We start from the raw sequence: 13,429 nt of genomic DNA on the forward strand, positions 1-13,429 counted from the left end.
TCTGTCAATGTCAACAGATTTCAACGAGTGGCGAATGGCGCCAACGCCGACTTACTTTATGTTGGGATCGTTGTTTTGTTGTTAAACACTCTCTTCTTCTATCGCGTCGATACGAACGAAGGCTCTCCCCGCTATTGTGCAAAAAGGTAATATTGTTTACCAAACCCTATTTATTTATTATTAATAAAGCCTGGCTTTTGCCTTATTTTATATTATAAAACTAACCCCACTATTGTGTGTTTTTATTTATTTTATATTGTGCGAAGTAGAATTGGTTTTTGGCTATTTTTTATAGCAAATTGTGCTTTAGTTGTTTTTCTCTTACTTATTGCAATAGAGACTTGGTAAAAAACTTTCAAAATGCCTTTGACTCCAATTGATATGTTTATCAGAGCTTCGGATGCTCTCGTAAAGTTTAACGCTAGTTTTTAATCTATGCTCCGGCTCGAAGGACCACAAATGTTTAGATCAGAGGGGCTCCGCCGATGGGAGTAAAACGCCGAATGCGTCGAACAGTGGACCGTAGGGGGGAAAATAAAAAGAAATAAAACACAAGAGTTTTTCTTAATATATGTAACTATTTATTCTTAGTTTGGTTAGAGGGTAACAATATTACCTGTAGCAACAATATGCCCTTCCATGCACAACGATATGTGCTGCAAACGATATTGCCGGTGTTGTCTGTCCGAGTGATGTCTAAAGGAGGCGGCAAAACAAGTGACAACTAATTACTCGTTAGAATGTCAAAGGCGCTAGCACAAGGTTGCAATAAACCGTAGCGCGTAAATTTTAACGAATAATTAAGGACCAAACCAGGGGTCAATAAAAAAACAATATTTAATGCAATTCTAAATTAAACATGCCGACCCCCTTGAAACATCAAAGCATGTTTCAACACAATAAACTTAATCTAATTTAGTTCCGATGGTAGGTACTGAATGCATAGTGCAGTGTGAGCTTTTTTGCGAACAAAATGTAGGGAATGGAAACGCAAATGAATCTGCAGGAACAAATTCGGGATCCATCTCCGCTACAACGATAATATGAACCCGCAGATGAATATGCAGTAACATATTCGGACTTCAATCAAGCTATATTAGTACACGAAATGTAATATTTTGAAGCCGCAGATGAACCTGCAGTTACAGATTCGGACTTCAATCGAGCTACGTGTTTCCCGAAACGATATTCGAGGGGGGTTCCAATTGAGACCCTGTGCCAATGTCGATATATAAACCGGCAGCTGTCGAGGGACCGATTTTACGTGAAGGACGTTTTACAGCATTGTTTTTATACCCTCCACCAAAAAAGGTATGGAGGGTATATTAAGTTCGTCATTCCGTTTGTAACTCATCGAAATAATCATTTTAGACCCAACAAAGTATATATTCTTGATCAGCGTAAAATTCTAAGACGATTTAGCCCTGTCCGTCCGTATGTCCGTCTGTTGTAATCACGCTACAGTCTAAACGAATTAAGATCGGAAGCTAAAACTTTGCACAGATCTCTCTTTTGTCTGCAGGCAGGTCAAGTTCGAAGATGGGCTATATCGGTCCACGATATCGTATAGCCCCCATATAACGGTACCCCCGATATTCGGTATTTTGATGATGTTAGCCACATTTTTCAATGGAATTGTTTGAAAATCCACACAAGTAGTTCCTTGTGGGTACTTTATACCTCGGCAGAGAATTATCTATATAGGTCCACAATATCGTATAGCCTCCATATAACGGTACCCCCGGTATTCGGCATTTTGATGATTTTAGCCATATTTTTCAATGGAATTGTCTTAAAATCCACACAAGGAGTACCTTGTGGGTACTTTATACCTCTGCAGAGAATTATCTATATAGGTCCACAATATCGTACAGCCCCCATATAACGGTACCCCCGATATTCGGTATTTTGATGATTTTACCCACATTTTTCAACGGAATTGTCTGAAAATCCACACAAGGAGTTCCTTGTGGGTACTTTATACCTCGGTAGAGAATTGTCCATATAGGTCCACGATATCGTATAGCCCCCATGTAACGGTACCCCCCGCTATTCGGTATTTGATGATGTTATCCACATTTTTCAACGGAATTGTCTGAATATCCACACAAGGAGTTCCTTGTGGGTACTTTATACTTCGGCAGAGACTTATTAATATAGGTCCACAATATCGTATAGCCCCCATATAACGGTACCCCCCGATATTCGGTATTTTGATGATTTTATCCACATTTTTCAACGGAATTGTCTGAAAATCCACACAAGGAGTTAGTTGTGGGTACTTTATACCTAGGCAGAGAATCATATATATAGGTCCACAATATCGTATAGCCCCCATATAACGGTACTCCCCTATATTCGGTATTTTGATGATTTTAGCCACTTTTTCCAATGGAATTATCTGAAAATCCAAACAAGGAGTTCCTTGTGAGTACTTTACACGCAGACATAGATTTGTCTTTATAGGTCCACAATATCGTATATCCCCCCATATATCGGCACCTTCCTATATTAGATATTTTATAGATTTTAAAAGAATTTTTATTGGATTTAATTTTTTTGAAAATTTTCTAATTCGTTCCAAATGGTGGAGGGTATTCAAAGTTCGGCCCGGCCGAACTTACTGCTTTTTTACTTGTTAAATTTAAACTTCTTTTTATGATTTCCATTTAATAAATTTGTTTTTATAAATTTAATTAAGTTATCTTTCGATATTTGGTGTAGTGATTTTGAACGAACCAAATCCGATTTTTTATTTGTGGCTCCAACCGATGTGGAGGATGTACATTTCGAGGGACGAAAAACGGGGGCTGAAGCTGACAACAACGATTTTGCTGCGCTTGACGAAGCCTTTGGAGTCAGAACCGGAAACGCACTATTCGGTTTTAATGAATCGCGATGTAGTAACGTGTGATGACGTTGACCACATTTCCAACATCTATTTTTACCAGCGTTCGAAAATAAACAGTACACTAACATAGTGTACTGTACCGGTACAGTATCACTAAAAAATTTTTTAGCGGTAGTGTACCGGTACACTACCACTAAAAAATATTTTAGTGATACTGTACCGGAACACAACGATAATCGTACTGTACCGCAGTCGGAGCACTAAAAAATCGTAGTGTTCCGGAGTCGGAGCACTAAAAAACGTAGTGTTCCGCAATCGGAGCACTAAAAAATCGTAGTGTACCACATTAAAAAAATGTACTGGCATCAATACGCTTTTTTATGATTTGGAAAATAATATTAAAGGTTTGATTTTTTAGTATGTAGCATTGCAAATGAATAAAATGATTATAATAAAAGAAATTAAAGATTATCCAACCTTGCAAAATTACACAAAATTCGATATTAGTATCACTCTTTGTATAAGTGGAAATTATATTATATCGATATTAGTATCACTCTTTGTATAAGTGGAAATTAAAGAAGAAATAAAACAACGTACTGTCATATGTCAATGAAACATACTTAATACTGATTTATTTATAAGTATTTAATTGTTATTACTTAAATGTATTTTTTAATAAAAATTGAATTAATTAAACAAGTTAAATATAATAAACATACATAAATATAAGAAAGTAAAAAAGGAAATGTAATAAACTAAAAATATAAGTACACCAGTAAGAACATTAATCTGATCCCAATTGGTAATTAAAAATCCCATTGGCTTTTACCATTAATATATGCTCCAAATTTAACGGTGACAATCGATTGCGCTGATCGGATAACATATATTTCATAGCTGAAAATAAGCGTTCCACGCTTACTTGTGTTGATGGTATTGCCAGTAAAATATTCGCAATGCCACTAATAATGTTTGAAGAGTCCCAATATTGTAAAACATTTGCATTTAGTGGCAATCTAGATTTTCTTTCATAAGTGGATAGATCGGATTCAAAATTATCAATGTTTGAAGAACTCTGTGTAGGCGTGGTAGGATCTAAAGTTTGCAGGTAATCGGAAAAGGATTTCGGTGTGCATGCATTACTTGTTGATGGAGTTTCATCCAGTATTGTGCAGGCCGTATTGTCTGTTGTAGAATCTGAAGAAATAAGGGTAATAGTTAAAAACATATGTATGTATTTTTGGTATTAATATAGCAAACGTACAACATCCCAATATGTTGCAAGGTGTGCGGCATGTTTAATTTAGATTGAAAATTATTGTTTTGCAACGTTAACAATGGGTTAACATCTAATTATTTGTAAATGATTAACATCGTTGAAATCTGTCAATGTCAACAGATTTCAACGAGTGGCGAATGGCGCCAACGCCGACTTACTTTATGTTGGGATCGTTGTTTTGTTGTTAAACACTCTCTTCTTCTATCGCGTCGATACGAACGAAGGCTCTCCCCGCTATTGTGCAAAAAGGTAATATTGTTTACCAAACCCTATTTATTTATTATTAATAAAGCCTGGCTTTTGCCTTATTTTATATTATAAAACTAACCCCACTATTGTGTGTTTTTATTTATTTTATATTGTGCGAAGTAGAATTGGTTTTTGGCTATTTTTTATAGCAAATTGTGCTTCAGTTGTTTTTCTCTTACTTATTGCAATAGAGACTTGGTAAAAAACTTTCAAAATGCCTTTGACTCCAATTGATATGTTTATCAGAGCTTCGGATGCTCTCGTAAAGTTTAACGCTAGTTTTTAATCTATGCTCCGGCTCGAAGGACCACAAATGTTTAGATCAGAGGGGCTCCGCCGATGGGAGTAAAACGCCGAATGCGTCGAACAGTGGACCGTAGGGGGGAAAAATAAAAAGAAATAAAACACAAGAGTTTTTCTTAATATATGTAACTATTTATTCTTAGTTTGGTTAGAGGGTAACAATATTACCTGTAGCAACAATATGCCCTTCCATGCACAACGATATGTGCTGCAAACGATATTGCCGGTGTTGTCTGTCCGAGTGATGTCTAAAGGAGGCGGCAAAACAAGTGACAACTAATTACTCGTTAGAATGTCAAAGGCGCTAGCACAAGGTTGCAATAAACCGTAGCGCGTAAATTTTAACGAATAATTAAGGACCAAACCAGGGGTCAATAAAAAAACAATATTTAATGCAATTCTAAATTAAACATGCCGACCCCCTTGAAACATCAAAGCATGTTTCAACACAATAAACTTAATCTAATTTAGTTCCGATGGTAGGTACTGAATGCATAGTGCAGTGTGAGCTTTTTTGCGAACAAAATGTAGGGAATGGAAACGCAAATGAATCTGCAGGAACAAATTCGGGATCCATCTCCGCTACAACGATAATATGAACCCGCAGATGAATATGCAGTAACATATTCGGACTTCAATCAAGCTATATTAGTACACGAAATGTAATATTTTGAAGCCGCAGATGAACCTGCAGTTACAGATTCGGACTTCAATCGAGCTACGTGTTTCCCGAAACGATATTCGAGGGGGGTTCCAATTGAGACCCTGTGCCAATGTCGATATATAAACCGGCAGCTGTCGAGGGACCGATTTTACGTGAAGGACGTTTTACAGCATTGTTTTTATACCCTCCACCAAAAAAGGTATGGAGGGTATATTAAGTTCGTCATTCCGTTTGTAACTCATCGAAATAATCATTTTAGACCCAACAAAGTATATATATTCTTGATCAGCGTAAAATTCTAAGACGATTTAGCCCTGTCCGTCTGTTGTAATCACGCTACAGTCTAAACGAATTAAGATCGGAAGCTAAAACTTTGCACAGATCTCTCTTTTGTCTGCAGGCAGGTCAAGTTCGAAGATGGGCTATATCGGTCCACGATATCGTATAGCCCCCATATAACGGTACCCCCGATATTCGGTATTTTGATGATGTTAGCCACATTTTTCAATGGAATTGTTTGAAAATCCACACAAGTAGTTCCTTGTGGGTACTTTATACCTCGGCAGAGAATTATCTATATAGGTCCACAATATCGTATAGCCTCCATATAACGGTACCCCCGGTATTCGGCATTTTGATGATTTTAGCCATATTTTTCAATGGAATTGTCTTAAAATCCACACAAGGAGTACCTTGTGGGTACTTTATACCTCTGCAGAGAATTATCTATATAGGTCCACAATATCGTACAGCCCCCATATAACGGTACCCCCGATATTCGGTATTTTGATGATTTTACCCACATTTTTCAACGGAATTGTCTGAAAATCCACACAAGGAGTTCCTTGTGGGTACTTTATACCTCGGTAGAGAATTGTCCATATAGGTCCACGATATCGTATAGCCCCCATGTAACGGTACCCCCCGCTATTCGGTATTTTGATGATGTTATCCACATTTTTCAACGGAATTGTCTGAATATCCACACAAGGAGTTCCTTGTGGGTACTTTATACTTCGGCAGAGACTTATTAATATAGGTCCACAATATCGTATAGCCCCCATATAACGGTACCCCCCGATATTCGGTATTTTGATGATTTTATCCACATTTTTCAACGGAATTGTCTGAAAATCCACACAAGGAGTTAGTTGTGGGTACTTTATACCTAGGCAGAGAATCATATATATAGGTCCACAATATCGTATAGCCCCCATATAACGGTACTCCCCTATATTCGGTATTTTGATGATTTTAGCCACTTTTTCCAATGGAATTATCTGAAAATCCAAACAAGGAGTTCCTTGTGAGTACTTTACACGCAGACATAGATTTGTCTTTATAGGTCCACAATATCGTATATCCCCCCATATATCGGCACCTTCCTATATTAGATATTTTATAGATTTTAAAAGAATTTTTATTGGATTTAATTTTTTTGAAAATTTTCTAATTCGTTCCAAATGGTGGAGGGTATTCAAAGTTCGGCCCGGCCGAACTTACTGCTTTTTTACTTGTTAAATTTAAACTTCTTTTTATGATTTCCATTTAATAAATTTGTTTTTATAAATTTAATTAAGTTATCTTTCGATATTTGGTGTAGTGATTTTGAACGAACCAAATCCGATTTTTTATTTGTGGCTCCAACCGATGTGGAGGATGTACATTTCGAGGGACGAAAAACGGGGGCTGAAGCTGACAACAACGATTTTGCTGCGCTTGACGAAGCCTTTGGAGTCAGAACCGGAAACGCACTATTCGGTTTTAATGAATCGCGATGTAGTAACGTGTGATGACGTTGACCACATTTCCAACATCTATTTTACCAGCGTTCGAAAATAAACAGTACACTAACATAGTGTACTGTACCGGTACAGTATCACTAAAAAATTTTTTAGCGGTAGTGTACCGGTACACTACCACTAAAAAATATTTTAGTGATACTGTACCGGAACACAACGATAATCGTACTGTACCGCAGTCGGAGCACTAAAAAATCGTAGTGTTCCGGAGTCGGAGCACTAAAAAACGTAGTGTTCCGCAATCGGAGCACTAAAAAATCGTAGTGTACCACATTAAAAAAATGTACTGGCATCAATACGCTTTTTTATGATTTGGAAAATAATATTAAAGGTTTGTTTTTTTAGTATGTAGCATTGCAAATGAATAAAATGATTATAATAAAAGAAATTAAAGATTATCCAACCTTGCAAAATTACACAAAATTCGATATTAGTATCACTCTTTGTATAAGTGGAAATTATATTATATCGATATTAGTATCACTCTTTGTATAAGTGGAAATTAAAGAAGAAATAAAACAACGTACTGTCATATGTCAATGAAACATACTTAATACTGATTTATTTATAAGTATTTAATTGTTATTACTTAAATGTATTTTTTAATAAAAATTGAATTAATTAAACAAGTTAAATATAATAAACATAATATAAATAGAAAGTAAAAAAGGAAATGTAATAAACTAAAAATATAAGTACACCAGTAAGAACATTAATCTGATCCCAATTGGTAATTAAAAATCCCATTGGCTTTTACCATTAATATATGCTCCAAATTTAACGGTGACAATCGATTGCGCTGATCGGATAACATATATTTCATAGCTGAAAATAAGCGTTCCACGCTTACTTGTGTTGATGGTATTGCCAGTAAAATATTCGCAATGCCACTAATAATGTTTGAAGAGTCCCAATATTGTAAAACATTTGCATTTAGTGGCAATCTAGATTTTCTTTCATAAGTGGATAGATCGGATTCAAAATTATCAATGTTTGAAGAACTCTGTGTAGGCGTGGTAGGATCTAAAGTTTGCAGGTAATCGGAAAAGGATTTCGGTGTGCATGCATTACTTGTTGATGGAGTTTCATCCAGTATTGTGCAGGCCGTATTGTCTGTTGTAGAATCTGAAGAAATAAGGGTAATAGTTAAAAACATATGTATGTATTTTTGGTATTAATATAGCAAACGTACAACATCCCAATATGTTGCAAGGTGTGCGGCATGTTTAATTTAGATTGAAAATTATTGTTTTGCAACGTTAACAATGGGTTAACATCTAATTATTTGTAAATGATTAACATCGTTGAAATCTGTCAATGTCAACAGATTTCAACGAGTGGCGAATGGCGCCAACGCCGACTTACTTTATGTTGGGATCGTTGTTTTGTTGTTAAACACTCTCTTCTTCTATCGCGTCGATACGAACGAAGGCTCTCCCCGCTATTGTGCAAAAAGGTAATATTGTTTACCAAACCCTATTTATTTATTATTAATAAAGCCTGGCTTTTGCCTTATTTTATATTATAAAACTAACCCCACTATTGTGTGTTTTTATTTATTTTATATTGTGCGAAGTAGAATTGGTTTTTGGCTATTTTTTATAGCAAATTGTGCTTCAGTTGTTTTTCTCTTACTTATTGCAATAGAGACTTGGTAAAAAACTTTCAAAATGCCTTTGACTCCAATTGATATGTTTATCAGAGCTTCGGATGCTCTCGTAAAGTTTAACGCTAGTTTTTAATCTATGCTCCGGCTCGAAGGACCACAAATGTTTAGATCAGAGGGGCTCCGCCGATGGGAGTAAAACGCCGAATGCGTCGAACAGTGGACCGTAGGGGGGAAAAATAAAAAGAAATAAAACACAAGAGTTTTTCTTAATATATGTAACTATTTATTCTTAGTTTGGTTAGAGGGTAACAATATTACCTGTAGCAACAATATGCCCTTCCATGCACAACGATATGTGCTGCAAACGATATTGCCGGTGTTGTCTGTCCGAGTGATGTCTAAAGGAGGCGGCAAAACAAGTGACAACTAATTACTCGTTAGAACGTCAAAGGCGCTAGCACAAGGTTGCAATAAACCGTAGCGCGTAAATTTTAACGAATAATTAAGGACCAAACCAGGGGTCAATAAAAAAACAATATTTAATGCAATTCTAAATTAAACATGCCGACCCCCTTGAAACATCAAAGCATGTTTCAACACAATAAACTTAATCTAATTTAGTTCCGATGGTAGGTACTGAATGCATAGTGCAGTGTGAGCTTTTTTGCGAACAAAATGTAGGGAATGGAAACGCAAATGAATCTGCAGGAACAAATTCGGGATCCATCTCCGCTACAACGGTAATATGAACCCGCAGATGAATATGCAGTAACATATTCGGACTTCAATCAAGCTATATTAGTACACGAAATGTAATATTTTGAAGCCGCAGATGAACCTGCAGTTACAGATTCGGACTTCAATCGAGCTACGTGTTTCCCGAAACGATATTCGAGGGGGGTTCCAATTGAGACCCTGTGCCAATGTCGATATATAAACCGGCAGCTGTCGAGGGACCGATTTTACGTGAAGGACGTTTTACAGCATTGTTTTATACCCTCCACCAAAAAAGGTATGGAGGGTATATTAAGTTCGTCATTCCGTTTGTAACTCATCGAAATAATCATTTTAGACCCAACAAAGTATATATATTCTTGATCAGCGTAAAATTCTAAGACGATTTAGCACTGTCCGTCCGTATGTCCGTCTGTTGTAATCACGCTACAGTCTAAACGAATTAAGATCGGAAGCTAAAACTTTGCACAGATCTCTCTTTTGTCTGCAGGCAGGTCAAGTTCGAAGATGGGCTATATCGGTCCACGATATCGTATAGCCCCCATATAACGGTACCCCCGATATTCGGTATTTTGATGATGTTAGCCACATTTTTCAATGGAATTGTTTGAAAATCCACACAAGTAGTTCCTTGTGGGTACTTTATACCTCGGCAGAGAATTATCTATATAGGTCCACAATATCGCATAGCCTCCATATAACGGTACCCCCCGGTATTCGGCATTTTGATGATTTTAGCCATATTTTTCAACGGAATTGTCTGAAAATCCACACAAGGAGTTCCTTGTGGGTACTTTATACCTCGGTAGAGAATTGTCCATATAGGTCCACGATATCGTATAGCCCCCATGTAACGGTACCCCCCGCTATTCGGTATTTTGATGATGTTATCCACATTTTTCAACGGAATTGTCTGAATATCCACACAAGGAGTTCCTTGTGGGTACTTTATACTTCGGCAGAGACTTATTAATATAGGTCCACAATATCGTATAGCCCCCATATAACGGTACCCCCCGATATTCGGTATTTTGATGATTTTATCCACATTTTTCAACGGAATTGTCTGAAAATCCACACAAGGAGTTAGTTGTGGGTACTTTATACCTAGGCAGAGAATTATCTATATAGGTCCACAATATCGTATAGCCCCCATGTAACGGTACCCCCGATATTCGGTATTTTGATGATTTTACCCACATTTTTCAACGGAATTGTCTAAAAATCCACACAAGGAGTTCCTTGTGGGTACTTTATACCTCGGCAGAGAATCATATATATAGGTCCACAATATCGTATAGCCCCCATGTAACGGTACCCCCGATATTCGGTATTTTGATGATTTTACCCACATTTTTCAACGGAATTGTCTAAAAATCCACACAAGGAGTTCCTTGTGAGTACTTTACACGCAGACATAGATTTGTCTTTATAGGTCCACAATATCGTATATCCCCCCATATATCGGCACCTTCCTATATTAGATATTTTATAGATTTTAAAAGAATTTTTATTGGATTTAATTTTTTTGAAAATTTTCTAATTCGTTCCAAATGGTGGAGGGTATTCAAAGTTCGGCCCGGCCGAACTTACTGCTTTTTTACTTCTTAAATTTAAACTTCTTTTTATGATTTCCATTTAATAAATTTGTTTTTATAAATTTAATTAAGTTATCTTTCGATATTTGGTGTAGTGATTTTGAACGAACCAAATCCGATTTTTTATTTGTGGCTCCAACCGATGTGGAGGATGTACATTTCGAGGGACGAAAAACGGGGGCTGAAGCTGACAACAACGATTTTGCTGCGCTTGACGAAGCCTTTGGAGTCAGAACCGGAAACGCACTATTCGGTTTTAATGAATCGCGATGTAGTAACGTGTGATGACGTTGACCACATTTCCAACATCTATTTTTACCAACGTTCGAAAATAAACAGTACACTAACATAGTGTACTGTACCGGTACAGTATCACTAAAAAATTTTTTAGCGGTAGTGTACCGGTACACTACCACTAAAAAATATTTTAGTGATACTGTACCGGAACACAACTATAATCGTACTGTACCGCAGTCGGAGCACTAAAAAATCGTAGTGTACCGCAGTCGGAGCACTAAAAAATCGTAGTGTTCCGGAGTCGGAGCACTAAAAAACGTAGTGTTCCGCAATCGGAGCACTAAAAAATCGTAGTGTACCACATTAAAAAAATGTACTGGCATCAATACGCTTTTTTATGATTTGGAAAATAATATTAAAGGTTTGATTTTTTAGTATGTAGCATTGCAAATGAATAAAATGATTATAATAAAAGAAATTAAAGATTATCCAACCTTGCAAAATTACACAAAATTCGATATTAGTATCACTCTTTGTATAAGTGGAAATTATATTATATCGATATTAGTATCACTCTTTGTATAAGTGGAAATTAAAGAAGAAATAAAACAACGTACTGTCATATGTCAATGAAACATACTTAATACTGATTTATTTATAAGTATTTAATTGTTATTACTTAAATGTATTTTTTAATAAAAATTGAATTAATTAAACAAGTTAAATATAATAAACATAATATAAATAGAAAGTAAAAAAGGAAATGTAATAAACTAAAAATATAAGTACACCAGTAAGAACATTAATCTGATCCCAATTGGTAATTAAAAATCCCATTGGCTTTTACCATTAATATATGCTCCAAATTTAACGGTGACAATCGATTGCGCTGATCGGATAACATATATTTCATAGCTGAAAATAAGCGTTCCACGCTTACTTGTGTTGATGGTATTGCCAGTAAAATATTCGCAATGCCACTAATAATGTTTGAAGAGTCCCAATATTGTAAAACATTTGCATTTAGTGGCAATCTATATTTTCTTTCATAAGTGGATAGATCGGATTCAAAATTATCAATGTTTGAAGAACTCTGTGTAGGCGTGGTAGGATCTAAAGTTTGCAGGTAATCGGAAAAGGATTTCGGTGTGCATGCATTACTTGTTGATGGAGTTTCATCCAGTATTGTGCAGGCCGTATTGTCTGTTGTAGAATCTGAAGAAATAAGGGTAATAGTTAAAAACATATGTATGTATTTTTGGTATTAATATAGCAAACGTACCTTCTTTTGAGTATATTCGCTTATATAACGACACTATGTACATCTGCGCTCTAGTTTTCTGTTCGCTTGTCATACAGACTTTAATACGTGGATCCAAATACACGGCTGCGTTGAAAAGTTCGTTATCAAAAAGTTTATCCATTCTTGTCTTCAATGATTCTTTCAGTATCACTTTCATTTCGGTATTTGGTAAAGCATCTATTTAGAATGTAATATCCATTATTACAACATATAGTTCGCTATAACACAGCTGTTCAGTTTGTAGTTTCATTGTAGCTGTGTAAATAGGTTTAAATATTCCAACAAATTCACTTGCGAAAGACCAGTCAGCAGAACTAATGAATAATTTCGAATTATCCTTGCTTAATGTAGTTACAACTTCTCTTATTTCCAGCAGTCTTTCAATCATATTGTATGTTGAATTCCATCTTGTTTTACAGTCAATTACAGGTTTCTTGTGGAGCCCATTTTTAAAAATACTCATATACGTTTTACTTCGAAGTTTTTTCACTACGAGTCTTAGGTTTTCAGTTTTTTCTTTTATTGTAGGCTGTTTTAGGACATCATTTACACACAGCTGCAGCGTATGGGCACCACAACGAATGTTAGTAATATGGTGTGAGGATATATTAAAGTCGATTGACTCAATTTCATAAATCGATATTTCACAATCAACTTCTTCTTCGCTATCCTGAGATTCCTCTTCCATAAGCATTTGTAACTCCGAATTCAGCACTTTTACCGTTTTTAACATGTTAGATCCATTGTCGGTTGTAATGGTAAAAATGTTGCGTACATCAACACCATATTCTCTTAG

At 36.0% G+C, this 13,429-nt stretch overlaps 1 protein-coding gene across 1 annotated transcript; it reads right to left on the bottom strand.

Annotated features, from left to right (window-relative positions):
• Nucleotides 1-11,988: 11,988 nt before the first annotated feature.
• Nucleotides 11,989-12,807, bottom strand: LOC131804251 (uncharacterized). The gene is made up of 2 exons (XM_059126832.1): nucleotides 12,613-12,807; nucleotides 11,989-12,545 (listed from the first exon to the last, which is right to left on the bottom strand). Exons 1-2 carry the CDS (start codon nucleotides 12,788-12,790, stop codon nucleotides 12,133-12,135), a joined length of 591 nt encoding a protein of 196 aa, XP_058982815.1. The 5' UTR covers nucleotides 12,791-12,807; the 3' UTR covers nucleotides 11,989-12,132.
• Nucleotides 12,808-13,429: the final 622 nt, after the last annotated feature.

This window comes from Musca domestica, unplaced genomic scaffold, assembly GCF_030504385.1.
Source record: "Musca domestica strain aabys unplaced genomic scaffold, Musca_domestica.polishedcontigs.V.1.1 4, whole genome shotgun sequence".
Classification (NCBI taxonomy): domain Eukaryota; kingdom Metazoa; phylum Arthropoda; class Insecta; order Diptera; family Muscidae; genus Musca; species Musca domestica.

What these genes read in the sequence shown, in the direction of transcription:
- LOC131804251 (XM_059126832.1), bottom strand. Translation starts at nt 12,790, where the DNA reads ATGAAAGTGATACTGAAAGAATCATTGAAGACAAGAATGGATAAACTT. An exon ending in GCGAATATACTCAAAAGAAG is followed by an intron (nt 12,546 to 12,612) that starts GTACGTTTGCTA and finishes TTATTTCTTCAG; the next exon opens with ATTCTACAACAGACAATACG.